Source organism: Bubalus bubalis, chromosome 4 (genome assembly GCF_019923935.1).
Source record: "Bubalus bubalis isolate 160015118507 breed Murrah chromosome 4, NDDB_SH_1, whole genome shotgun sequence".
NCBI lineage: Eukaryota > Metazoa > Chordata > Mammalia > Artiodactyla > Bovidae > Bubalus > Bubalus bubalis.
This window is the reverse complement of record NC_059160.1, coordinates 7,449,795-7,477,678: the sequence shown is the minus strand read 5'-3', so window position 1 is coordinate 7,477,678 and position 27,884 is coordinate 7,449,795. Positions and strand designations below refer to the sequence as shown.

General features: G+C 53.2%; 1 protein-coding gene and 1 long non-coding RNA gene across 3 annotated transcripts; one reads left to right on the top strand and one right to left on the bottom strand.

The window, feature by feature from the left end:
• Positions 1-3,820: 3,820 nt before the first annotated feature.
• On the top strand, positions 3,821-27,379 carry TEF (TEF transcription factor, PAR bZIP family member). Of its 2 annotated transcripts, none has more exons than XM_006068896.4 (4): positions 3,821-3,998; positions 17,547-17,864; positions 22,234-22,454; positions 23,804-27,379. In XM_006068896.4, exons 1-4 carry the CDS (start codon positions 3,896-3,898, stop codon positions 24,017-24,019), a joined length of 858 nt encoding a protein of 285 aa, XP_006068958.1. In that variant the 5' UTR covers positions 3,821-3,895; the 3' UTR covers positions 24,020-27,379. The 2 variants fall into 2 exon arrangements, with proteins under 2 accessions (XP_006068958.1, XP_006068956.2); XM_006068894.3 differs by lacking the exon at positions 3,821-3,998 and adding an exon at positions 11,943-14,141.
• Positions 10,815-13,523, bottom strand: LOC123333154. The gene is made up of 3 exons (XR_006550309.1): positions 13,397-13,523; positions 11,142-11,216; positions 10,815-10,956 (listed from the first exon to the last, which is right to left on the bottom strand). It is a non-coding gene; the product is annotated as an uncharacterized LOC123333154 (long non-coding RNA).
• Positions 27,380-27,884: the final 505 nt, after the last annotated feature.

Sequence of the window (27,884 nt, the reverse complement as noted above, 5' to 3'; positions counted from 1 at the left end):
CCAGCAGGGTATGTCAAGGTCCAGCTCTCAGGAGAAAATGCAGACCCGTCCTCAGGCCAAAGAGATCGTTAACATGCATCAGAACCTCCTTTAAACTTAGAAAGTCAAAGAATAAGATAAGCAATACTTCAGTGAACCGAGTGGACTAAATTCTCAAAAATTCCCCTAAATTCTCATCCAGTTTTCTCTTAGCTCAGGTTGGTAGGCATTAGCTGAACACTCGTCCCATCTCAGATCTTACAGATGCAAGATGATAGACAAAACGTGGCCTTCCGGGAATCCAGTCTGTGGGGTGGAGATGGGCCTCTAAGGAAGAGTGTAGGATGATGTGACAGACAGTGGTGGGAGACACCAGGTGCCACGGAAGGTACCACATCCACGCTAGGGAGCTGGGGAGGGCTTCCTGGGGGGAGGTGATCCTGGATTTGAGCCTTAAAAAGATTGTATCATCGTAATCAATGTGTACTTATTACTCTGCATCTTCCCTTTTCTTGGTTGCATTTCACATGTGCATCTCCATGTGTGACATGTAACCTAGAAATGCCCAATGTAACCTAGATATTTATGGTCAGTGGCTTCATCCATCAAGGTGCCTGAGCTGGCTTGAGCTAAGTAACCCAGATATTGAACATAGGCCCATTTCTGGCCTTTAGTCCTGTGATTAGGGGCCGCCGTGCGTACCGCCATCACCATGGTTCCCCAGCTCCTCCTTCCTGCCTTCGGGGAAGCTGCTTGTGAGAGGCTGCCTGGGCATCTAGGGGACTCTGCCCAAACTGCATGCACATACAGCCCCCACTGGCACAGCCACCAGACCTCTGAGCCAGGAGACCCAGTGCGTGCGGACGATCCCAGCACGGCTGTCATGTGGGCCCTCTGGACGAGTCCAGGTTTCCGTGTGCCGCCCCTCCCCTGCCTCTGCCCCCCCACCCCAGCCGCCTGACCCAGCGTCCTGCTGATGTGGCCCCTGTGTGAGCCATGGGTGATGCTGCCAGCTGGACACACTGACTGTGAGTGGGGGTGCCACATAGACTGACTTTCCATGGCATGAAAATTCCCTAATGGCAGGGCCTTGCCTGGCCCGGTCTGTTATTTAGCTTTGAATTCCTTACAAGGTCTAGGCTGGTGCCAGGTATGCAGTGAGCAATCATTCACAGCCTTAGAGGCTTCGTACATTCGTGCATTGGAAGGGGTCTGACAGGAGCGAACTTCCGAGAATGAAATATCACACGGCAGGCAGGCACATTTGAGACAACTTCCTGCTGCCTCCCAAATCACACTCTGTGGGCACCTGCCCACTCACCACTGGGGTAAAGCCAGTCTGGCACATGAAAGTGTTCGTGGGCCAAGAGATGGTTAATGCGCCGACTTAGCCCCAGCCCCAGCCTGCGAGTCACAGGTCAAACTGAGGCAACCTGCACACCAGGTCCTCCATACTCTCCGCCCCCACCCCTCCAGGGTCACAGAGGCAAAGGGAACTGGGAGGATAAATAAACTGAATCTGTTATGAGGAAGGGGAACAGGGAGGGAAATGAGATTCCTGAAGTGCACCTTTATCAAAAGCTTTGAGCTTTGAGCCACATACTGTTTTTTGTATTCAATAATGGAAATTAATTTTTAATTTGGGGAAAGAACAAATAGTTTGGGGAGGGCTATTAGGGTGGATCACTTCATGGGAAATAGATGGAGAAACAGTGGAAACAGTGTCAGACTTGATTTTTGGGGGCTCCAAAATCACTGCAGATGGTGACTGCAGCCATGAAATTAAAAGACGCTTACTCCTTGGAAGGAAAGTTATGACCAACCTAGATAGCTTATTCAAAATCAGAGACATTACTTTGCCAACAAAGGTCCGTCTAGTCAAGGATATGGTTTTTCCTGTGATCCTGTATGGATGTGAGAGTTGGACTGTGAAGAAGGCTGAATGCCGAAGAATTGATGCTTTTGAACTGTGGTGTTGGAGAAGACTCTTGAGAGTCCCTTGGACTGCAAGGAGATCCAACCAGTCCATTCTGAAGGAGATCAGCCCTGGGATTTCTTTGGAAGGAATGATGTTGAAGCTGAAACTCCAGTACTTTGGCCACCTCGTGTGAAGAGTTGACTCATTGGAAAAGATTCTGATGCTGGGAGGGATTGGGGGCAGGAGGAGAAGGGGACGACAGAGGATGAGACGGCTGGATGGCATCACTGACTCGATGGGCATGAGTCTGAGTGAACTCCGGGAGTTGGTGATGGACAGGGAGGCCTGGCGTGCTGTGATTCATGGGGTCACAAAGAGTTGGACACGACTGAGCGACTGAACTGAACTGAACTGAACTGATTAGGGTGAAAGGGGCTTCCCAGGTGGCTCAACGGTAAAAAATCCGCCAGCACAGGAGATGTGGGTTCTATCTCTGGATCAGGAAGATCCCCTGGAGGAGGAAATGGCAACCCAATCCAGTATTCTTGCCTGGGAAATCCCATGGACAGAGGAGCCTGGTGCACTACAGTCTATGGAGTCACGAGAGTTGAACACAACTGAGTACCACGCATACACACACACGTTGGGGTGGAAAAGAGGGTAACTGGGGAATAAGCTGGGGACTGTTGGGAAAAGGAGAGGCTTGAAGGCATCCTGACGTATCTGCTGTTTGGGCAAAATGGGATTTTGGAAAGTGGGGAAGGATGACATAGAAATCAGTTGCAAGTACAGGGAACCAAAGGCTTATTGCACCCAAACCAGAGTGTCAGAGACAGAACCAGAGCTGAAAGGAGCCGTGAAGTTCACCACATTTGGTGGTTTTGGAGCTGAGACTCCAAAGAGCAGTACAGCTTGTTCAAGATGCTACATGTGGAGGGGAGGAGCCCGATGACCCCCCGCCCCCGCCACCTCCCCAGCTCGGGCAAGGCTGGCGTCGGTCTTTGTAGAGACTGCCAAACGGAATCATGGCTTCAACCTCACGTTCAAGTAAGTGGCCCAGGGACCACAGAGGCCAGTGAGAGGGCCAGGGAGGGGACTGTTGCAAACAGCCAATTGCTGCCCAGGCCCCCAGGCTGGGGCAGAGGCTGAGAAGCAGGACGGTGTCCCAGAAAGAGTCAGCCAATCTGCGGGGCCGCTCCCCTTCAGTGGTGCCTACTCTGCCTGCCTGCCAGTACCTGTCCGCTGGGCACCTGCCTCATCTCCCCCTCCCCTCCGTCCGTGAAGGCCAAAGGGATCTCAGGCTGCAGGTTTGTCCCTCCCCTTAGAAGAGCAGGCTTCAGGCTCTGCAGATAGCGTGCCCCAATTACCCATGCCACACGCACACCGTGTGCCTTGCAGGGCACGTGTGCATGTACACAGCCTATAGACCAGCATCAAAACACACCAACACCCCCTCGAGACTCACAAGCTCGCAGGTAAGTGCGTGACGCCCACTTGTGGGCCTGTGCTCGCCAACACAGTACATCCTCTGTGCCCAGCTGCCTGCGGCCGGGGTTGCGGGTCCCGCAGGGCCTGGCCTCTGAAGCTTCTCTGCCGAGTGGGCCTGAGTATGCAGTGCACGCTCACTGTGGGCGGGCAGCCAGCTCACTGTTCTCACCTGGCAGGCCCGGCTCTGGCTCCCAGCCTGGGGGAGAACTTCCCTTTGCAAAGTTAGATAACACCAGGCTCTCTGTCAGAGGATTGGCGCTGTGGCTCCACGTGCTGATGCTGGCGCCGGGCCAGGCCCGCCCTGCCAGGCAGCGGGAAGGGAAGGCCTGGCTGCAGCCGGAGCTGGCAGGTGGCCGAGCCGGGGGTGGACGGGCGGGCCGGGGCCCGTGCTGCCCATTGGCTGCCTCGGGCTCCCGCCCCGCCTGCCTCCAGAGCCTGCGGCTCTCCTGGGCCAGAGCCTGCCTCTCCAGCTGCTTCTAAACTCCCCCAGCGAGCACCTCCCGCCGGACCATGTCGAGCTGTGACCGGATCGGAGTGGCCCCTGCCATGGACATGCCGGAGGTCCTCAAGTCCCTGCTCGAGCACTCTTTGCCTTGGCCAGAGAAGAGGACAGGTAGGAACGGAGGTGGCCTGCAATGGCCAGCCACCCAGGTGCCCGAGGGGTGGGGGCCGCCGCGGGCACTGTGGCCAGACAGGCATCTCCAGGCTAGGGAGGGTCCTCAGCAGGGGTCTTCCCTTGGCTTCTTCCCCGGGCGAGGAAGGGCTGGGGTGTAGAGAGGGTCACGGTGGGGAGGGCCTCTGCCTCTCCGGGGCTGCACCCCCAGGCTTGCTGGCCCTGGGAAGCTGTGGCCAGCATGCGGCCACTGACAGGTGCGGGGCTCACGCGGGACCAGGACAGGACCAGAGGCCCCTGCTGAAGGAACGCTCCGGACACTGACGGCTTATTACGTTCCCCCCTCCGCGTGTTGGGGTGCAGGGGACCAGCAGAAGCTGTGGCTTCGGGCGGCCGGCCGCCTGTGTCCCGCAGGAGAGGCTGGCCTCCGGGCGCCTGCTTCAGCTCCTGCTCGCCGGAGGTGCTGGACCCGGCGATGGGATGGAGGCTGTTATGTAACAGGACCACAGGCTGGAAGCCCCGGTTCCTAGGATACCACAGGCAAACACGGGGCGAGGGAGCCTGTGGAGGAGGGTGTGGACTAGGGGCAGAGCCAGCAGCCGGCACCAGGTGTCTCCCGAGTCCCGCCTGAGAAACCCCAGGGCCACGAGAACTCTGGGGGCCAGCTGCTCGGGGCGCTCCCTCCCGACAAATATTTCCCCTCATCTCTTCTGTTCTGAGACGTCAGGTCCTCATTGCTCAAGCCCCAGGGGTGCCTTTAATGGAGCCCAGCTCCCCCTGGCTGCCAGAGCCTGACCTGAGTCCAGGTGGCCCTTCAGGGGACCTTTCTCAGGCCTCTCCCTCCCCTCCCCACACCTCACCTCCCCTGCAGGTACCTGATCCACCCCATCGCCAGGTAGCCCTGGCTGGGCCCGCAGGCCCCACTTCCACGGGACCCTTAGCCCACTCCCAAATTCTATGGCCCGAGGACGCACACCACAGCCCCTTGCCTGGACACGCCTCTCAGGGAACCGGGCTCAGCAAGGGAGGGTGGCAGGCTCTGAGCACGGAGACACCGCCTGAGGGAGGGAGGCAGCGCCCAGAGCCTGTGGCAGGGTCCCCTGTGGGCTCTCTCCCATGGAGCTCTGGGCCCCTCGGACCTCACCCATCGGCAGTCTGTGCCCTCCCGGCACTCAGGGTCCTGGCTGCTCGCTGGGAGAAGCCCATCCCCTCCTGAAACTCACAGCTTGGCCTGGAAAAGAACCACAGCTGATGTTTTCTTACCATCTCTGAATGTCCTGTGTGGGGAGGTGAGGCAGGACGTCTGGATGTTAAGGGCTCCCTTCTTGGTCTGAGCGCTAGAGAAGGCAGGGTGGGCCTGTGGCCCAGGGCAGGCACAGGGGGCAGCTGGGCTGCTGGTGGGTCTGCGAGAACAGCTCCCACCTGGGCAGGGAAGAGTTCTTGGGGGCGACTCAGGGTGCAGCTCCTCAGACCAGGGCAACAAGGCTTATGAAGTGTGGCAGCAGCTGCTGGTTCCTGGATCCCACCTGGTCCCCAGAGCCCTGTGGAACGTCCTCATCAGTCACTGTGGATGGCAAAGTCCAGGCCCAGAAACCCGCCCCCCTCGCCAGGGTCTCAGGCAGAGCTTTGTCAAGAGCTGGGAAATTGACAAAGGACGGTGGGTCTGGTACAGCCGGGCTGGTCCATGGGAGACGGACCATCTCAGGCCACCTCCTGTCTCTTCTCCATGTGCCCTCTCACTGAGGGTCCGAGGCATGAGACCCTGACAGACTGAGAGATGCCGACAGGTGGATAAAATGACGGAGTGAGGATTGGAGACTTAAGGGAGCCAGTACACCCCACAAAGACCTCACTCTTAATACTGCCCTCCATCTGCTGTCGCCACTTTCCAAAGCTCCCAGAATCTCCAAATCTTTCATGAAAGTATCCACCTGAAGGCAGTGTACCTTGGTGAAGACAGGGCACAGGCCATCAAAGCTGGAATTCCCAGCCAGCAGGGAAAAAGTGTACTTGACCCTGGCACAACTCAGGGGTTAGGGCCCAAGTTGAAAATCTGCCTGTAACTTTATGGCCACCCCCAGATCCATGGTTTCACATCCTCAGATTCAACCAACCGCAGATTGGGTAGTACTGTATGTGTTTAGTGAAAAAAATTCACGTATAAGTGGAACTCGCATAGTTCAAACCCGAGTTGTTCGAGGAACAACCTGTGCTTTAAAAGTTCTTGACGAAGGGGCTTCTCTCCCCGTGTGCGTTCCTCATGCTGGCTTCAATCCCCCCGGGAGGAGGATGACAGAGGTCTGGTTGCCTCCTGTGCTTCAGCTCACGTGGGGGTCATGGGTCACGTGCAGAGCACACCTGGGGTCCAGAGGGAGGAGACATCCAAGGAGAGTCCTGGGGATGGTGAAACCATGCCCTCACAAGACCCTGCTCGCCCTGCAGACTGTGTTCAACGATGCTCCTTGAACCCCGACCGTGGGGCCTCTGGCTCTTGTTGCCCCTGGGCCTCCCTTCCCCCTCCCCAACTTCCTTGGGGTACAGACTTTCTCCAACAGAGCTGACCAGGCTCCAGACTCCCTGTCTTCAGGCTACAACCACCACCCAGTGGCCTGTCACTCTGGGCCACCCAGGCAACCAGCTTTCTTGCGGGCAGAGAAATCTCTGCCCAGCAAGAGAGTGGATCTGTGCCCCAAGCCTTGACTCAATTTCCCCTCTGTCTGTGGGCCCTGTTCTTCCCGCTCCCCTGCCTGCCTTTTCTCCTGTGGATCCTCTCCCAGGAGGCATTCCGTTCCAGACTGCTCACCCTCCACTTTCTTCTCCAGTTTACAGAAAGACGCGGCTTCTCAAACCACATGGTTAGCACTTTTACTCCCCAACTCCTTGGCTGTGCTCAGAGGCTGGCACCTCATCTTTCTGCCAGCTTTGGCCACTCAGGCCTCCTTCTCAGGGAACCACGGAGCGTGAAAGCACACCGGAGGTGGAACAAGGCCTTCACTTTGAGCTGGGCAGGCGGGGTCCCCAGGTCAGGAGCTCTAACTGGAATCACTGTGGGCTACCCAGCAGGTATCCCTGACATGCCTCTTTCCATCCCCAATCTGTGAAAAGAATATCTGCTTCACAGGCTTGTGGCCAGGATTAAATGACATATCCCAGATGAAAGCGTTTGCAAACTGTGAAGTGCCACGCTGTTTTCTCTGCAAAAGATAAGCAGCAGCTGGGCCTGGTTAGGCTCCTTCCACGGACATCACATCTGCCGTCTGACCCTCACTCCCTCCTTTCCGTGGATATTCTCCTGGAAAGAAGTGGATGTGGCAAGGCTGTGGGCACACAAGCACGGCTGTCTCCATGGAAACACGTGCTGAGGTTCCTAGGGTCACGGTGCCATCAGCCCTGTGCCAAGCAGGACAGCCCAGCTGAGCTGGCTTGGTGGGACCTGGTGGGGCAGAAGCAGGGGTCTGGGTAACCTCCCGTTGGGGAACTGAGGTGAGCAGGAGAGAGGGTGGACTCAGAGCAGCCTGGGCTGTCCTGGGCTTGGCCTCAGTGATGGTCTATGTGGTCGCCTCCACTCCCAGCCTGGGGGAACCAGAGCAAGAAATCATGAAATTTGCTTCCATGGAAAAAGAGCCTGGAGAAGTGGCCTTACATGTACTGCACGTGTTATCTCTAATCCTTGTTGTGCTGTGCTGTGCTCAGTCACTCAGTTGTGTCTGACTCTTGGAGACTAGATGGACTGTGGCCCAACAGGCTCCTCTTTCCGTGGAATTTTCCAGGCAAGAATGCCAGAATGGGTTGCCATTTCTTTCCCCAGGGGATCTTCCCAACCCAGGGATCAAACCTGTGTCCCTTGTGTCTTCTGCATTGGCAGGCAGATTCTTTACCACCACGCCACTTGGGAAGCCCCTAACCCTCACTACCATCTCCTAATGGTAAGGAAACACACTCAGAGGACTGGCTACCCTCAGGGCCAGTATGCAGGCCAGCTTCTTCTCCACCTCCTGTGTCAGGGGCTTACCTTTCTTCTCTACCTGTCTCAATCAGAGAAATGTGAGAAACTCATTCTCACCCAGTGCCAGACACTGACAGCAGTGTCCAGCAATCCAGATGACTTTTGCATCCTAATGGGCCTGTCCCAAGGCTAGGTTAAGGGAATGAATCCTGGTTCTAATGGCCCGTTTCCCAGGTGTGGCTGGGAACTATATTCAGTGCTTTTACATTGCTATTGCTAAGTCACTTCAGTTGTGTCCGACTCTGTGCGACCCCATAGACGGCAGCCCACCAGGCTCCCCCATCCCTGGGATTCTCCAGGCAAGAACACTGGAGTGGGTTGCCATTTCCTTCTCCAATGCATGAAAGTGAAAAGTGAAAGTGAAGTCGCTCAGTCGTGTCTGACTCTTAGCGACCCCATGGACTGCAGCCTACCAGGCTCCTCCGCCCATGGGATTTTCCAGGCAAGAGTACTGGAGTGGAGTGCCATTGGCTTTTACATTACCATCTGTGAAACGGCTTTGCAAGAGAGGTGTGATTATCCATTCTACTGACCAAGAGACTGACGCTCAGAGATGGGAAAGCCACACAGTTGTCAAGGGGCTCCAACCCAGCTTGGCCTCCTTCTAGGCTCCTCCCTACCCACAGGCTTCCCCGAGGTCTCCAGAACCATGTCTCAGGGCAGCACCTCCCCAGTCATCCAAACATTCATCATGCTGAGCGCTTGCTAACGTGTGGCACGGGAGCGAGTGAGACAAACACTGCCCTGCTCGCCTGCTGTTTGCATTCCAGTGGGGAGAGAGACAGGGGGACATTTGAGCCAAGGCCTGGAGAGTGAGGAAGGGCCAGTTACACCAAGAACTTTCAGGCTGGGGGAACAGCACCTGCAAAGGCCCTGTTTGGGTCAAGAACGACACGTGTCTGAGGAATAAAAGGCCACTGTGGCTGCAGAAGGTGAATACATGGGAAAGGAGGAAGAGTGAGGTTAGAGAGACCCGCAAGGGGAAAGACTGCAGGGCCTTGAAGGTCATAAAGAAGAGTGAGGCCATCTTCTCCCTGACTACAAGGTCCCACCCTCCCCCAACTATTCTTGGGGAAGTGGCCGGTTGGGAGGAATGGGGTGTTGCCAGGGCAACCCAACATGGGATTGTAGTCAGAGATAAACTTCAGGTGAGTGCGTGTTATGCTCCCAAGTGCTATTCTCAGCAGTGTGCCTGAACTGCTCCTTTCCGTCTCAGGCTCAGAGAGGTTAAGTAACTTGCCCAAGGTCACACAGGAAGTAGTCTAAGCAAGAATCAGACCTACACGTTCCAGCTCCAGAGTCCACTCCCTACCAACACTGCCTCCACTGGAGAACCCTTAGCTCTCAGAAAGTGGCTGTTGAGACGTGGCAGAGCCTGGAGGTAAGAGTTTCTCTTTGGAAATACTACTCTTAGGGTGGATATCATTCTATATTTCTAAGCTGGGCAGTGGACAAAATGCAAGCCAAACAGGAAACTAAGTACTCTTAAGAGTACTGAGAGATGGGCAAGAGTTGGTGAAGGGCCTCCACCCACCACCTCTCCCCTAGAATACACTGAGACCATGGTACAAACCGCGGCCCAGAACTATGCAGCCACAGGTATGTGGGCTCAAGAGGAGGCAGTCATTGGCAAGGCCAGTGGTGGAGGACTTGCCATAAGGGTGGCTTTTATTTACTATTCTAGGTTTGATTGTGAATTAAACACAACAAGTGTTATTTAATGTTAGTAATGTTCCAAATGTGTATGACCTAGCTCTGGAAAGTTTTTGTTAGCCCTCCTACTGGCACCAACAACAAAGTAAGCCAACAAATATTTAGTGGGTGACTACCCTGAACAAAGCTTTGTGCTCTCCTGCATTTGGGATTGCAAAGCACACAGATAACTGGCCTTTGTTAGTGCTCAGTGGAAGCCTTCTCATCATCCTGCTCTTGCAGACACTAGGCTCATGTCACATTTTGCAGTAAGTCAGGAGAGAGGGTCATACTGTCCTGCAAGACGCTGACTATGAGGCCAAAGAGTCATTATGGGGTATCTGGCCAAAGGCTCCCATGCTGGAGTTTTAGCTCCTCTGAGCTTCAAGTTTAAATTACCCAAATTGGCATAATGGTTTCATGTAAGGCCCTTGTTCTGCATATGTTCAATTGAATTAAATTTTTAACTTGGGTTGGTTAGCAAGTTTCTGGAACACTGAAGAGTAGAATTTAAAGCCAGACCAGCTCTGGAAAATGGACATTTCATATCCCTTCTCAACTCTAGAACCCACCTTGTCCCCCCACCTCAAAGAATCCTGCTCCTCACCCAACACAGCCTGAATGAAGCGGAAGGGTGGAGGCCCACACAATCCATGCCATACACCATTCAGGCTGGCACTTGACATTGCTTCCCACACGTAATTCTCATAACCACCCTGTGAGGTAGGCAGATCCATTTCTGTTTCCAAGAGAAAAATACATGAGACTTAGGCAGCAGAAGTCACTTGTTTGGACAAGAGGTCAGGCAGCCACTGAGGAGGGTCTCTACCCAGGCCTGCATCTCATCCCCACAAAGTCACTGCTGCCCCAGGACCCCCACCTTCCTCAAGAAGCTGCTGCATTGAAACCCTAATACTTTAGAATACAAAGGTGCTACTTCACAGTTTTAACATCTTAATCATGTAACAACATGTTCTTTTCATAGAGTTTACTTCTTTGTCAGGGCTGTCTATGGAAATTACACTATGGAACACTATGAAACACTGTGGAAATTAGCTAACTGCTTCTCACACGTTTTCCTCCACTAAGAGGAGGGGCTGCAATGTTACTCCCACTTTACTGATAAGAAACAAAGGCAGAGAGAGGACGCTGTGGGTCTTCTCAGATCCGCTGGAGAATGAAGACAAGAACATAATGGCGCCCGCCTCCTGGATGGTGCTGTTGAATGCTGCCAGTCGGCAGCGTGGCTAACCCCCCAGCCTGCAAGTAAGCACGAGAGAGAACATGTTTATGACGTTCCTGCGGTGTTTGTGACACACCATTTACCCTGTGGTTATCCAGGGGAAAAAACCCTCTTTGGGGAGTGTCAGTACATGAACAGAGGACTAAATCAGAACAAAGTTTTAAAGCCCTAACCTGTTTACCCAGCTTCTTAACCTGCTTACCAGTGCCACTTGCCTGTTAGATCAGTTGCTCCAGGCTGGGTGGTAAATGAAGTGGGTATTATCCCTTTTGAATAACTGAAGATTTAAAAAAATTTGTTTAACTTTTTTTAATCTTAAAAAAAAAACCCTAAATCTAAAATCTCATACTACATACCACCTTTGTCATAAACAAATGTTACAACTTTCCACTGTTTTGTTACTATAAATCCTCCTCTAATACCTTAAGAATTTTTTCCCCTTCAATAGTGTCATATTAGCTATGAAAATATACATTTAACAGTAATCCAGTAAGTCTCTCCCTGGCCAAACTAGCCATTGTCTTTTTTAAACTCATACTTTTTTTCCTCATGCTTTGTTTTAATCAATTTCCCTGGACTGTCCTTTGAAATTTGTTTCTAAAAACCTCTAGGTCAGTTTATCCTAAAGATATCTTAGTTTAGGCACATAAAGAATTCCCACTAATAACAACTCTGCAACACAACAGATGTTCAGTACATAATTTAGTACTTTCACTAACTAGAGAGTGACATGGGCACTGTACCTCCTCTAGGATAATGGATACATCAAGCAGTGGATTTGTACCCATCAAGGGTAGCAAAGCTATGAAAACCATTTGTTTACTGCATGTTTGCAATTGTGCATTTTAGGACTTCCCTAGTGGCTCAGTGGTAAAGAATCCACCTGCCAATGTAGGAGACATGGGTTCAATCCCTGGGCTGGGAAGATCCCCTGGAGAAGGATTCTTGCCTGGGAAACCCCATGGACAGAGGAGCCTGGCTTGCTACAGTCCATGGGGTCACAAAAGTCGGACACCACTTAGCCACTAAACAACAAAACAAAAACAATTGTGTATTTTACATGAACTGGCTTACGCTAGCCTCACAAGGTCAGTCCTTCCCCATCTCTCTCAGACAAAGAATAGGAAACGTGGCCTGGAGAGATGAAGCAATAGGCTGGAGCTATCAGACTCAGAAAGTGATTATAGTCTAAGTAATGAGGCTATGAGAACTTGAATTTTGGAGTCAGGCTCTGTCACCTGTCCTCCACGACCATCCAGAGTTCCTTCAAATCTTTTGATTTCCAGGCTTGCTCAGGTGCCCAGCCTCTTTCTTCAACTGCCAGTACTGATTGTATCAGGCTGACAACTTTCAGCTAGCTGGGTGTCGCGATCACACACCTACTCTATGAATCAAGGACTGTGCCCTGCATCTCGCAGCCTCGCTCCTGGAAGGCAAGAGTCACTGGTCTCACAGGAACAAATAAACTCAAGTCACTGGTCTCATAGGGACAAGTAAGCCAAAGTCCCTGCCCTCTCAGGCAGGGAGTACCTAGTATTGTTTTGGTTCAAAGCAGGGTATGATTCCTGCTATCAAGAGGTACAAAGTTTGGGTGACCTGTAGGAGCAGGTTCCTAGAAGGACTCGGCATGTGTCCGCCACCCAACCTCACGTTTGACATTTGTACCCGCCGTTTCCTGATGAACTCCTAGGAAACATTTGCATATATTTTGAGAGGGAGGAATTGTGTGTGTGTGTGTGTGTGTTTTTCCCTAGGAAAAAGAAGGGAATGTCCTAGAGAGAAACAGAATTTCAGAGCTGTTTAGGACTTGAGATTTATCCAGCCCAAGCCCTACATTTTATGAACGAGGAAACAGGCTCGGGTGAAGCAACTGGATTTTCCCAAGGTCACAGGCTAGTTAAGCGCGAGGACGGAAGCGCGTACTCCCGCCCTGGCTCAGGGCCCAGGCCCTCTCTCTGTACCCGCGGCCTCAAGAATGCGCCCTCCACGCTAGTGTTTATCTGGCCGCCACGCCCGCACCAGAAACCCGGGATCAGGGGGTAGAATCTGACACCATCTTCAGCGGCAGCCAAGCCTGTTCCGTCCGTCATTACGTCCCTACGGGCGGGCAGGTCGCCGTCCCCGACCCTGCCCTCAGCCAACCTCTAGGTCGTGGGGTGGGGGAGAGGCTGGGTAAAGGCTGCGCTGTGAGTCCCGGTACCACGACCCTGGGCAGAGTCCCTAGAACAGAAAGGCCCGCCCCTTCCCTCCCCGCCGCAGCCCCGCACATGCTGCGCCTCGTGCACCGCCCCGGGCCCCGCCCCCCGCCCTCTATTGGCTGCTCCGCGCCTTCCTCCTGTCCCCCCGCTCCCCACGCGGCGGGACTCGGCTGCAGCTCCACGTGACCCGCGGAAGGGAGAGGGAAGAGGAAGGGGTAAACAGCCGCGGGGAGCCCTAGGGGTCTCTCTGATAGGCTACCTCCCCACCGGCATGGCCGCTGCCAGCCCCGCCTCCTCTGGGTGGCGCTTCCGGAAGGTGGCGAGACTGGGATGCGAGGGGAGAGCGGTTACAATGGTCCGAGAGAAGGGCAGGGGTTACGGCGAAGGCGAAAGCGTGGGTTGAGGGGCACGGGCTGTCGCCGGAAAGGGCCCCCTAGACCCAGGCCTCGGCAGGCGCCAATCAGGTGACAGCGAGGAGGACGGGGCGGGGCCTGCGGCCCTGCTTCTCACCTGGCCCCGCACGTGTGGCGTTTACCCTAGGGGCGGCCTAGCCAATCACGATCCGGAAGGCTGCGCCTGCCCCCGCCCCCTCTCGCGGGATGGGCCAATCCAAGGTCGCCATCCGGGGAAGCTGGCCTGGCTTTATGAATAATTAATAAGCCAGAGCCTGTCCGCCTGCGGGGTAGGGATGGATGGGGAGGTGGGGGGGCCTCTGCGCGCCTGCGCAGTAGCTGCTTGTGTCGGCAGCTGCGGCGGGTCGCACGGCTCCGTCCCATCTCGGGGGGCGGGCAGGCGGGCGGGGGAGGCGAGGCGAGGCGAGGCGCGCGCGAGCCGAGCGCGGGGCACGATGTCCGACGCGGGCGGTGGAAAGAAGCCGCCTGTAGAGCCGCAGGCGGGGCCGGGCCCGGGGCCGGGGCGCGCAGCCGGGGAAAGGGGCCTGCCGGGCTCCTTCCCTCTGGTCCTCAAGAAGCTGATGGAGAACCCCCCACGCGAGACACGCCTCGGTGAGGGGAGGCGGCGGTGGATGGGGTGGGGTAGGGGGTTCCGCGCTCCTCTGGGGGCGGGGTTTCTGCAAGGGCGGGGCCTTGTGAGGGCGGGGCCGGGGAGGTCGGAGGTCCGGGTGAAGTGGTCCAGCCTGGGGGATGGGGCCAGGAAGGATTCATGGACGGGAGGGCGAGGCGAAAGGGGGTAGGAAGGGGTCGCGGATGAGCTGAGAGAGGCGGAGTCACATGGGGGTTGGTGGGGATGGGTGGGGGAGGGAGGCAGTCGTGTGGGGGTCGCGGGGAGGAGGTTCATTGGGGAGGGTCCGGAGCACGCGCGACGTGAAGGGATTACCGAGGAGGCTGATGGGGGTCGCAGCAGCTATTCCAGTGACGCTCCAGGGCGCCTGCCCTGGGGACCCCTGCATCAGAATCACTTGAGATGCTTGTTTAAAATGCCCATTTCTGGGCCCCACCCATCACCCTTCACTGGATCTGCGGCTTCAGAGACAGGACTCTGCATTTTAAGGGGCACCACCCCACTTCTGTGATTCCACAGTCCGCTAAAGTTTGAGATGCCCTGATATACCGTAGCGAACTGCTTTCGTTTATGGCCGTCCTCCTCCCAGCGGGGAGGAGGACCTGCCTTCTTCACTGCGTGTGAGTATCCTCAGGTTCTGGGTCCTCACTGGAGATTTCTTGGAAATGAGTTTCAGGGCTGCTGCCGAGGTGGAGAGGGGTGTCAGGAGAAGAGACAGGAGGTGCCTTCTGAGGGGGAGATTGGGATGAAGGTAGAGGGATGAGGGTCAGAAAGAGGCCACTGAGGCCCTTTACCTGGTTGTTTGGGACTGACCCTGGACTTGGAGGCCACAGGGTTGGTCTTTGTCCTGTTTGCTGCTGTGTGTGCTCAGTCAAGTCCCCACTGTTTGGAACCACATGGACTGTAGCCCACGAGGCTCCTTTGTCCATGGGATTTTCCAGGCAAGAATACTGGAATGGGTTGCCATTTCCTCCTCCAGAGTATCTTCCCGACCCAGGGATCGAACCGGGTCTCCAGTGTCTCCTGCACTGGCAGGCAGATTCTTACCACTGGGCCACCTGGGAAGCCCTTGTCTTGTTTCCTAGGCTACAGAGGTCCCTGGGGCTTTTGTGGAAAGCAAGTTTGGCCTTGTTTTTGGTCTGAGAGCATGGGGTTCAGGGAGCAGCAGGAATACCACCTATAGTGGAGTTTCAGGGGCACTGAGGTATGCTTTCCGTCTTCTGAGATTTGAATTTCCAAGAACCACTGGTGTCTTTCAGAGATTTGGGAAGGAATGGGCCTTCTGTGAATTACCGGTCTTGGGGAATTCATTTTCTTTTTAAAAATGCCATTTCTCTTCCTTTCTTGGGTGTGTTCTGAGACTCCCATCCCTATGGCTATCACGGTCGGGTTATAAATAGCTTCAGCACATTAGGTGAGGCCAGGCTCTCTCCTTCCGCTTCAGGACCTCATATGCACAGACCCTTTTGTTTATTTTTAAGGCAATGCTTTGTTCCAAATCTGGGGCTGAGGCAAGCTGCCCCGGGACAGGTGTGCAAATCTGTCAGGTTCTGTCAGATTACCGACTAATAACCATCCACAATAATAATTCCACCTTACATTTGCAGAATTCTTCCAGAGCCCCTTGACATAATCTTATTCAGTCTTCTGCAGCCGTCCTATATGGTATTACCCCACTTCTCAGATGAAGAAAGCAGAGGCTCAGAGCGGTGAGGATGTTTCCTTAAGGTCACGTCACCAGTCCTTAAATTGTATCACTGGTAACCACTGATGAACATCTCCTGCAATTAAAATTCCATCTTATAAAAACACTCATTAACAGTGTGCTTAATTGCTTAGGCCAGACAAACCCTGGAACTTGGTACTAGTTCTCCAGTATGTCTGTCTCCTCCCTTCTTCCTCTTTTAATCCCCACGACCCCCACCCAACAGGAATCTCAGTCATCTCTGAACAGAATGTAGAGTCAGTGTCTCAGGGAAGGAGAACAGGGAGGCCATCTGGCCCACCCAGCCCACCAAAGCTTGGCTTTCTTACTTCCCGTTTGGTTTTAAACCAAAGCCTGGTACAGAAGGCAGTTGCAAGAATTCGAGTTACTTTGTATTAGTAGCCATGACCAAATTCTGTTTGTCAAAACCTCCACCTTTTCACTGGGTGTGTCCATTTTTATTGAACCAACAAGCTGCTTTTTGGCTGTCTGAGGTCTAGGCATCCATGCATGACTGGTTTACTTCCAACATAATTGTATTTGATTTCTGTTTCATTTCAGAAACCAGAGTTCAAATTTGTCGCCCTCAATTTGAAAACCCATTATGAGCTTGTCATGATCTTATCTCCCACTTCCCTCATTTGCCTCCCTGTCACTCTGATTTTCTTCCAACCTTGTCACATTTTCCTCTTTTTTTCTCAATTTGCCTTTTCTTGGATATCCATCCACGTGTATAACTTTCGGGCTGAGACAGTTAGGTGGGTTCATGTCCCCACTGATTGATTAGTTTTGCTTTGAATGGGAGCATTCTTTCTTCTACAGCTCCATGCGTCTCTTTCTTCCAAAAAAAGCCTGCCTTAAGTCTTTGCTCATTCAGGGATAAGCAAATGGTCTCTGGAAATGGTTGCTCTGAAAAAGGTCCTGAAAAGACAGCTCCAGGCCCTCTCTATTTACAAACCCAGCCTTCTTCATTCAGTATACTCATCTTCCTGGGGTCTGCTGTCTTGGCTGCTCCTGTATTGGTCCCCATAATCTAGAAATGAATCAAACACAATCCCTTCCCTGAGCAAGCTCACTGTAATAATGAATGCCTGGGGTGTGCCAGGAGCTCTACAAGACACTTTCAAATGTTACCTCTAGTCTTCACCAAAGAAGGAGCTTTATCCTTACTTACAGTGGAGGACATTGAAGCTGAGAGAGGTTAAATAACATGGCTAAGGTCACACATCACTGCAGTGGGTGGCAGGCAGGGTGGGACAGGACAGAAGAACAAGCAAGTTCTTGGCCTGAGGAGTCAGCCCTTTCCTAAGATAGCAGGATCAGAAACCCCATTCCCCGCCCCCTGACCCCCGCCGATAGCCTCTCTCCAGCAGATGATAATCCCACAGCCCGTTCTGAATTAACCCTGGGACTACATCAGGCCTCAGAGCTGATGGCGAGCATCCTAGGAAGCCCAGGCATGGATGTGCAGCACATGAGGGTATGCTGCCATCTCTAAAGGAGACCAGTGGTCCTGGTTCAAGCACCAGGTTATAACTGGAGAATAATGTGGGCTCTTGAAATGCATGCATGGATGGATCAGGACTCCGAGAGAGGTGGCTCTGCCCTGTGAGGCTCACCACGTGCCTCCTGGGGTTGAGTTACTCTCTCAAGAGATGTCTCATCACAGATTTTGTGTCTACAGATAAGGAAAAGGGGAAGGAAAAGCTGGAGGAAGACGAGGCTGCAGCAGCCAGCACCATGGCCGTCTCAGCCTCCCTCATGCCGCCCATCTGGGACAAAACCATCCCGTACGATGGCGAGTCTTTCCACCTGGAGTACATGGACCTGGATGAGTTCCTGCTGGAGAATGGCATCCCCGCCAGCCCCACCCACCTGGTGCAGAACCTGCTGCTGCCGGTGGCTGAGCTAGAAGGGAAGGAGTCAGCCAGCTCCTCCACGGCGTCCCCACCATCCTCCTCCACCGCCGTCTTTCAGCCCTCGGAAACCGTGTCCAGCACAGGTTGGTGATGAGCCTTCGGGCAGGGCCACCTGCCTCATCCAAGGAGATCCACTTCCCAGGGGGCTGCGTGGTCCCATTGGACCTACCATGAGCAGAAGCCCTCTGCTCCCCCACCCTTCAGCACAGTCCCCCACGGCTGGAGATAAAAATAGCCATCCCCTCAGCGGCAGCCGGAGCCTTCCTGTCTTTGGTTGCTGCAGATGGTCAGCCCAGTGGAGTGAGCAGTCCCAGTTGGAGGCTTCATAGGCTAGCAGTGCCATCCTGCCTCTCCGCAGTACTGCTCTCTGCCGCCGTGTGCACTTTGCCTCAGATTCTTAGGAAGCTCAGGCAATAATAATAACAACAGCAAACATTTATTTAACATTTATTCTGTGCCAGGCACTAACACATAATCCTCACAAAACCTCCTTATGAGATTGATACTTTCATCCCCATTTTATTTTATTTATTTAGCTGCACTGGGTCTTGGTTGTGGCACGTGAACTCTTAATTGCAGCATGTGGGATCTAGTTCCTTGACCAGGGATCAAACCCAGGCATTGGCAGTGTAGAGTCTTAGCCACTGGACCACCAGGGAAGTCCGCTGTTACCCCCATTTTCTAGGTGAGGAAACTCAGAAGTTAGGTCACTTGCCCAGGGTAACACAGCTGATGGGAAGTGGAGGCAGCACTTGAACCCAGGATGTCTGACTGTTTAGCCAGGTACTTCTCAGGCACTACCACGAAGAAGGCATTTCCACTGCCAGGACCAATACCATCTTTGGGATTCCTGCTTCATCCTCTTGTCCTTTTTCTGTTTTACCTCCAGTTGGTTGGTTTTCATGCCCCTGGGTCATGAACCCATCAGAGCAGGCATGGTCCCTGTTTCAGGGGCTCTGCAAAGCTTTCCACAGGCTCAGTTCAAGGTGTATAGGCAGATGTCTCCTGGAAAAGACCCCAGGAGCTGGTGTGGAACCCAGGAAACCTGCACCCAAGGAATTCTCATGCTCTATTTTTTTTCTTTTTATAATGGAAAAATGTTCAAATATGAAAATGAAGGGTTGCTATAATGAACCTCCAGTAACCATCACTCAGGTTCTGTAGTAATTAGCTCATAACTAGTCTTGTTTTCTATAACCTCCTTCATTCCCCTAACCTGATTATTTTCAATCAAATGTATATATAAAGTATAGTTTTTTTAAGAACAGAAATACCAGTTTTACATCTGAAATGGACAGTAAATCCACCAGCATTCAAATTTCCAAAAAGTTGTCTCATAAATGTTACTGTTTTACAGTTTGCTTGAATCAGGAGCCAAATGAGACCCACACATTTCAGTTAGTTATGTGTCTTAAATCTCTTGTAGTCTGTGGGGTCTCCTTTCCTTTTTATTTCTCTGCAGTTTGTTGAGGAAGCTGAATTGTTTGGCCTGTAGAGTTTCACACATGCTGGATTTTCTGGTTATATCCCTTTACTGCCTTTTAACATGCTCCTCTGTCCCTCCTTTCTGTGCTGTAAACCATTCAGCTTCAGAGGCTTCAGCTGATTCCAGCTGAATTCTTGTTTGAAGGCAGCTCATTTTTGTGCTGGTCAGGTTATCCTGAAAGGCTGGTTCCGTGTGTGGGTAGGGGACAGAGCTGGAAATGAGCCCTCTTCTTATACCTGAGGCCACCTAGGTGGAATTTCCCTCTGATTTTGTGTTTAAGTAGACCTTAATGAAGTGTGGCATCCAGAGGTGCCCCTATCATAGGTGCACCACTCGATGAATCTTCAGAGTGAGCCCGCCCATGTAACTACCCCCCATTCAGGGCAGAGAACAGTCGGTATTCTGGAAGTTCCTCCTGACCCCACTCAGTCCTCACTCCCCAGGGGTAACCACCATCCTTATTTCCATCACCAGAGATTCATTTTGTTTATAGATGAACATTCTGTAAATGGAACTGTATATTACGTTCTCTTTTTCTTTAAGTAAATTACATTTACAAGTTCACATTTATAGCTTCCTATAGCTAGCTTTATAGTAACATACAAATCATGTGGGCATCAGTGACTAAAAATAGATTTATAGAACATACTTATGGACTACTCCCGTGACAGAAAAACCATGATACAAATAAAGTAAGATTTATACTGAAGAGTTATACATGTGGTAGAAATGAAACAGTTCATTTTTCAGTTCCTCTGTAATAAGTAGTCTGTATGCTTTCGTGACTAGCTCCTTTCCTCAACTCCGTGTATGAGAATCACCCATGTTGTTGCCTGTAGCAGAGCTGTATTCATTTTTTGTTGCTGAATGGTATTCCGTGTTTTATTTTGCCTCACTATGCGGCATTTGGGATCTTAGTTCCCACACCAGGGATCGAACCTGTGCCCCCTGCAGTGGAAGCACAGTCTTAACCGCTGGACAGCCAGGGAAGTCCCTCCAAGTTGTATTGCATGGCCACACCACAGTTTTTACCCACTCTTTAGTGGATGGACACAAGAGATGTTTCCAGGTCGGGGTTACGCCTAATAGCACTGCCATGAACATTTGTGTGTGAGTCCTTTTTTTGCTTTTAATTCTTATTTTGTGAGTCTTTGTATGCATTTTCTGTTGGGCATTTTCCGAGGAGTAGAGCAGCTGAGTCATCGGATACCCAGTGTTCGATGGGAAGGATTCTGACTTGCACCTAGACTCACTCTAGATTGTTTCAGGACCACCCGCCTCTCTGTCTTTCAGAATACTCCTTGGAAGGGAAGCCTGAGTTGCACCCAGTCAGCTTTTTGTAGATGTTTCCAAATAGGATACAAAGTGGCTGTTGCCATTTATACTCCCACCGGCAGTACAGGGGCGGTCTAGTTGCCAGGCTTTGGTACCTTGGCTGTTGGTTGTTTATTCCTATAGTTACCATGTTGGTCCCTGGCCACTCACTCTTGACACTCAGCCCTGTTTGTAATTAACCTGTCTGATAGGATACAAGTAGTTTATATGCACAATCCAGTTAAAACCTATGTCTGATCATGTCACACCTCTGCTCAGAACCCTCCAGTGACTTCTTTCACCTCAGGGGACAGTCAAAATCAGTAACACTGTTGGCGTCCGGACCAGATGGTTTTGCTGGGGGTGGAGAAGGGCTGTCCTCACACCGCAGCCTGTGTAGCAGCATCCGTGGCCTCTACTCAGCAGATGCCAGTGGAACACACCCCTCCACCCTCACAGGGTCACGTGTCCCCTGCAGAACAAACCTGACTGAGAACCACTGCTTTACTGGGATTAAAGGTCCTACGCTCTCTGTCCCTATCCTGTTACTCCTCGCTCTTAGTCACCCCAGCCGCAATGGCCTCTGCCCTTCTCAAGTCTCCCAGTACTTGCCTGTGCACAGACCATGCCCTTGGTGTTCACTCTTTCTGAAATGTTCTCCCAAATATCCACATGGCATCCAACACTTCTGTATGGACGTTTGTAATTTATCTTATGTAACGTCATCCTTCCCCATAGAATAACATTCCATGAAGGCAAGGATTTTTGTTTTGTTCACTGCTTTGTCTTTGCCAGGACAGTCCTTGGCATATAGTAGATGTTTAATAACGGGGGAGCCTGGTGGGCTGCCGTCTATGGGGTCACACAAAGTCGGACACAACTGAAGTGACTTAGCAGCAGCAGCAGCAACGTATCTATTGACTGAATAATTATTTTGTGTCCTCTTATAAGTAGCATTGAGCAAGTAGGCCAAAGGTATAGATTTTAAAAAAATAACTTATCCCTAATAACACATAAGATTTGAACAGGGTTTTGCTTTTTGTTTTTTTGGCCAGACTTAAATTTTAGTTTATTTACCATCCATGTGATCCTAGGAAAACCTTGTCATTTCTCCAAGCCTTGGTTTCCTCATCTGTAAAATTAGGTTAACACCCGTCTGCCTTTCAGAGTTGTCATGAGACTGAATGAGCACAGCCACTGATTCGTCTCAAGGGGATTCAGAAATGGAAGCCATTTCATTATTCAGTCTGTGTCCCTAAACCATTATAGTTCCTGGTGAGATTCAGCTGCTTCTCATTACTTGAGAACTTGAAACCACAGGAAGTTAAGGGGGTATAATGATTTAATGTTTTGCTTAACATTTCTGGGGGGAAATACAATTGGAAAATCTTGTCTTTTTCGAAGGCCCCTGTTTCCTTTTGAGCATTTTGTTCCTAAAGGGAAGAATTCTTTCCGTGTTTGCGTTGTTGAATTGAATCACATATGCCAATCTGGCTTGTGAGGGGCCGGTGCTCTTACAGATTTTCTTCCCTCCAAGCAGCAGTCGCTTCTGTGACCTTGAGATTCAAGTAGGTGTCTGGGTATGTGACATGAGCCTTGGCTATTTAGTGAGTCTAGGCTTTTTCAGGACCACCTGCCTCTCTGTCTTTCAGAATCCTCCCTGGAAAAGGAGAGGGAGACCCCCAGTCCCATCGACCCCAACTGCGTGGAGGTAGATGTGAACTTCAATCCCGACCCTGCCGACCTGGTCCTCTCCAGTGTGCCCGGCGGGGAGCTCTTCAACCCTCGGAAGCACAAGTTTGCTGAGGAAGACCTGAAGCCCCAGCCCATGATCAAAAAGGCCAAGAAGGTCTTTGTCCCTGATGAGCAGAAGGTAACTTGGCGCATCTGCAGTGGTGAAGGTGCAGCGTGGGCTCAGGGGTCAAGGGGCTTTCCCCAGCTGCTGTTCAGTTTCCCCGGGAGGACCCGCCCTCCTTGGGGACACATCGAGAAAGGCGTGCATTCAGAGCTTTGGGCCACATCCCGCAGCAGTTGAGAGAAAGGCATTTGGGTGGCGTTTGGCCCCAGCTTGACTCCCTGCAACATCTCTTTCCATTCTAGTCGCCGGCTATGCCCGTGCTCCCACTTCCCTGGCTTCAGCCCAGCCCCTGGGCAAGAGCTCAGTTGGCCACAGAAACCGGGATTGAACAAGCCCTCACTTTGAAGGACAAAAGATAGCTGTACATTGCCATGACAGGGATGAGCCAGCAGCCTTCAAGCTGATGGTTTTATAGGAGCTGGGATGGGAGTTGTTGTTCAGTCACTAAGTTGTGTCCGACTCTTTGCGACCCCATGGACTGCAGCACACCAGGCTTCCCTGTCCTTCACCAACTCCCGGAGCTTACTCAAACTCAGGTCTGTTGAGTTGATGATGCCATCCAACCATCTCATCCTCTGTTGTCCCCTTCTCCTCTTGCCCTCGACCTTTCCCAGAATCAGGGTCTTTTCCATTGAGTCGGCTCTTTGCAACAGGACTGGGAGGAGAGGAGGATTTTGTAGTTTTTCCCTTCCCCACTGAGAAAAACTCAGAAAAGGGACTTTTCTCCTAAGCTTTATAGAGTCAGGCAGACCTCAGGTTCCTCATCTGTAAAATGGGAATAACCATACCTGCCTCTTGAGAGGTTTCTGAGGCTTTTACAATAATAACGATGAAAATGGTAAACCTTTATGGGGTCCTTACTATAAGCCAGGCATTGGTATAAGCACCTTGTACATATTAACTCTTCTAATTCTCAGGCAACTCTGAGGTAGTTACTGTAATTACCCCCCATTGTAAAGACGAGGTGGGGAGACATTGTGAGGTTAAGGAACTTGCTCGGTTCCACTGCTAGAAAGTGGCAGAACAAGATGTGAACTCCGGGAACTGGAGTCAGGGTGCAGACCCTCAGCCACAGCCTAAGTGAGGCAGGAATACAGACAGTGCTGTATGTTGGAGCAGCAGAGAGAGACCACTGGTAAGAGGAGGGCCCATCCTTCCACCAGTGGTCCCACTTGGATTCTGTGGGGTCTGTGGATAATGCTCCCTGGGTGTAAGGGCTGGGCCCTTGGGAGTCCCCAGGTCCCAGCTGCACCATGTGGGTTAAAAGAGGAATCGGTGTGGGTGGGGTGGAGTGCTGGCAGGAGGGGAGGGGTGGGTTCTCTCTTGGGAAAGAGGAGAGACCCACCAAAGACGCTTCCCCACAGGACGAGAAGTACTGGACGAGACGCAAGAAGAACAATGTGGCAGCCAAGCGGTCCCGGGATGCCCGGCGCCTGAAGGAGAATCAGATCACTATCCGGGCAGCCTTCCTGGAGAAGGAGAACACGGCCCTGCGGACGGAGGTGGCGGAGCTGCGCAAGGAGGTGGGCAAGTGCAAGACCATCGTGTCCAAGTATGAGACCAAGTATGGGCCCTTGTAACACGCACCCCCGCCGGGGCGCTGCCTCACTTCAGACCTCTGCCCGGGGCCCCTGAAACCCACCCCTGCGTGGAGACTTATGACTCGTCGTGGGCGCATGGCGGCGCACCTGCCCCGGAGCCTTCACGTTCAAGCTTCATTATCACACACGACCAGTGCGGCGACTTCCCTGGGGGCCAGCCTCCTCCCTGGCGGGACTCGAGAGAATCTACGAGGCGGTGAATCAGCCTTCGTCTCTGTCCTTGGCTGTCGCAGCTGGCCCAGAAGGGGACCTCTGGAGCACAGGCCTTCCTCTCCCAGGGGGCCCAGGCTTCCGTGACTCTTCCTCTTCTCCAGCCTGGGCCGAGCCAGGCCCGTATCTGCAGAATGAGTGGTGATGACTGTCGCCCTTACATCTTCTCAGGTAGCTGGGTGCATTTCTAGGCAGGGCGGGTCTGTCATCCTCCCCAGAAAGTCTTAGAGAGAGAAGCCTCTGTTCCCATCTTCCTCAGAGGTAGAAAGACATGCCAGCTCCTCTGTAGCATCCGTGTGGGCACCAGGCCATGGGGGCGTGGTCTGTACGCAGCCGGGGATGACCTTTGCATCTGGGCCTACAGCAGAAGGTCACCCAGCGGTTCCTGGTTCCCTGACCCCGTTTCTCTGTGGCTCGAGGCTTGGGAGGAGGAGGCCCTGGTGAGGGGCTCCCTGTGCGTTCCATCCACTACTGGGAGAGACTCCCAGGGTGGTGGTCTCTGCGCCCTGGTCACCGTGCTCATCTACTCTTCTCCGGGGCACTCGTGGAGGCTGCCTGAGTCTCCTTTGTCCCACCAGACTGGGCCTCTGGGCCTGCTGTTTTTCCTCACCCAGTGATCAAGCTGAGATCTTGGATTTTACCTGAAAAGTCCCCTCATCTGGGAAGCTTAACTTCCTGGAGCGGAGACGCACCTTCTGCATGGTGTTCAGATACCTGGCCTCCACGGCCCCTCCCACCCTCCCCCAGCACCGCGGGTGGAGAGCCGGGCATGTTTCTCTAGAAGCTCCCGTTCTTTCTTGCTCTGCTTTCTCGTGCGGGCCATGCCCGAGCCCGCTCTCCCCGAAAAGCAGAAGAGGGCTTCCTGGTTCTCACTTCAGGATCCACCCAAGTGTGAGCAGCCTAGAGGGCGTCCCCGGGCAGGGCCCCGGTCACCGGGTCCCACCCAGCTCATATGGAAGAACAGGCTCCTGGGACTTGGACATAGGCTAGAAACCCCTCCATCCGGGTCCTAGGAGACGGCCAGCTGTGCAGGCCCGGCCAAGGCGTGGGTGGAGGGGCCAACCTCGCAGCTGCTCCTTCCTCTCATGTCCGGCTGGACTCATCCTTCAGTTCTGCCCGGAAGACTCGTTACAGACATCCGCAGAACCCTCTGCTCGCTGTGGTCAGCCGGGCACCTGGAGATGGGTGTATTTATTTGCTCAGGGCGGGCAGCCTGTGGTAAGGAGGGGTCAGAGGTGACAGGCACACTTTTGTCGCGTTCACCACTGGTTTTATTTAAAGTGGTGGCTCTGAGTCCTGGGCCTTGACCCCTAAAGACTTTTTATAACAGATGTTAAGAGCAGGGGAAGCCATCCACTGGCTGTGGACCACACCCCAGGGGAACACACGGCCCTCCAGGGACCTGCACCCCCACCTCTCCAGGGGACTTGACAAAGGTCCCCGAGGCCGAGGGATGTTGGTGCCCCTCCCCCCTCCCCCCGACTTTGACTTCGTGGTTCTATGAAAACCATGTTAACACTTTCCACTCTTGTAACCACAGCAGGGCAGTTGCATCCAGCATGTCCGTGTCCTGCCCTGGGCAGCTCGCCCGCCCGGGCACTCTCGCTCTGGTCTGGCCACCCACCCAGAGGGCACTTCTCATTTTGTTATTGGGAGAAGAGCCACCAGCTTAAAAGCTCTTCATTTTCTTTGGCCAGAAAGTGTATGGTTTGTGTTTTCTCGGTTTTTTCCCCCCCTCTAAGGGATGGACATTTAGTCTCTGGGTGGCGTCCACTCTCCGACCCCAGCAGGTGTGGTGATGGCCTGCTGTCTCTTCTCTCTGTCCCACTTTCTGCCTGTCTGGGTGCCCTCCCCTTGCACCTCCCCCAACCCTCCCCTGCCCCCCCCAGGCAGTGGGTGTCTGGTTCCTTCCCAAAGTGCTCACTTGGAAAGAGCGTGGCTGCTGGCCTCTTCTAGAAGAGCCCCTTCGAGTCAGGAGTCTGGTGGGGACAGGAAGGAGAGGTCCGTGGAGATTGACATGCTGGGGAAAAGGGTGCTCAGGTAAGCGTGTCTTCTTAGTCCTTGCAGGAGAGGTGGTGCCTCCTCAGTTTCCATCGTGGAGTTGGGAGTCTTCTTGACTCCCTGTTGGGCCCTCTCCATCTTAGGGCTAACGGCCAAAAACTGAGGCTCCTGTCCTCATGTCTTTGACACCCTCTGCAAAGCACCAGAGACGAGAGACGCCAGTGTGAGTGGCTTTCCCTGGGCTTGCAGTGGGCTGGGACGGGCCATCCCTTCCTAAGCACCCCCTTTCACCTCAGTTGCAGCCTCCGAACAGACAAATCATGAATGAGCTGGAATGTTGCAAGAATATGCATATAATAAATGTATTTCTAGACATAGAATACGTATATATTTAGGGAGAGCTTTCACAGTGACCAGCAGTCTTGTGGAGGACCCGGGTAACTCTTACCTTGGCCCAAGGCAAAGGGTTTGCCTGTCTGGGGCCTGAGGTTGGGGAAGGCACGTAGCAGTGACCCTTGACTCTGGGTAAGCATCGCCCTGGTCAGGGGGGACCTGATGTGGCCCTGGCAGGCAGCGTCTGCAGTCGTCCAGTCAGAGGTAGGGTAGCAGGCGAGGGGGCCAGCTGACAAGGGCTGCTCTGTGCTGGGCAGCTCTCCATCCGTGACCCTGGGAGCAAAGGGCTCAAAGCCCCCTGGTTTTCATGGCAAAGCCCTACCACCCCAGAGCTCCTTTAACATCTGTTAATTAAGTGCAATAAATTTTTCTAGAAAATGGCAAAGATGACTTCCAGGTGGATATTGCTGTCTTACAGTGTTGGGGACGCCAGAGCACCACTTGGTTTTATTTTTCTAAGTGCATGTGATGTGACAGAGTGTGTGGGGCTCTGCGCCCTCCCCCGGGAGCTGGCATTCCAGCAGGCCCCTCTCTCCTTCACCCGTGTCGGGGAAGGAGGCACGGCGCAAACCCCTTCTCCCCGGCCGGCGCGGGGCAGATGCGGAGTGTAGCCCACTGGCCTTATGTGCGTGTGTGCGTGCGAGTGTGCCACTGCTGGTGGGCCCGAGTGACGCGGCGGGAGGGAAGCCGGGAATGTATCCTTTTCAAACAAAATTAAATATTTTGAGACGAGAATCACGGGGCTGTCTTTTCTGTCCTCCTTCCCACGTCAAGGCTGAGCCGCCCGAGCCAGTCTGTGCCTGTTTCTTCACGTGGCAGGTGGAAGTAATCCCTGCCCCCTTAGCCACACAGTTCATGAGAAGGGATAAGTGCCGGGCCCCGGAATCGTCCTCAGCAGTTAGAACAAATGAAAGTGCAGCACGGCTGCTTGGAAGGCCAGGGAACTGCTCATGAGAAGTGTCCCCAGACAGAATCCTCAACGGTGCTCGGAGGGGGATTCTTGAGGTTTTCCTTGTTTACTTTTGCCACATTTTCTGTCTACACCATGAGACCGTCACAGTTAAAAGACAAGGTTAAACACGGTGCAGCTGTCTGCTGGGCACTGGAGCTGTCGGGCCGAGCCACTCAGCATTGGCGTCCCCAGGTCCCCTGCTCAGGACAGGCCCAGGCTCCTGGGGTGGGGGCAGAACAGGGTGTCCCACCCTTGGCCGTGCTCACTGCCAACTCCACCGCCCTTCCC

Bases quoted from the DNA above. Each gene is read 5' to 3' on its own strand.
- TEF (XM_006068894.3), top strand. From the start codon at position 13,826: ATGGATGGGGAGGTGGGGGGGCCTCTGCGCGCCTGCGCAGTAGCTGCT. The intron at 14,142-17,546 runs GTGAGGGGAGGC...TTGTGTCTACAG, and splicing joins CCCACGCGAGACACGCCTCG to ATAAGGAAAAGGGGAAGGAA. The intron at 22,455-23,803 runs GTAACTTGGCGC...GCTTCCCCACAG, and splicing joins TTGTCCCTGATGAGCAGAAG to GACGAGAAGTACTGGACGAG.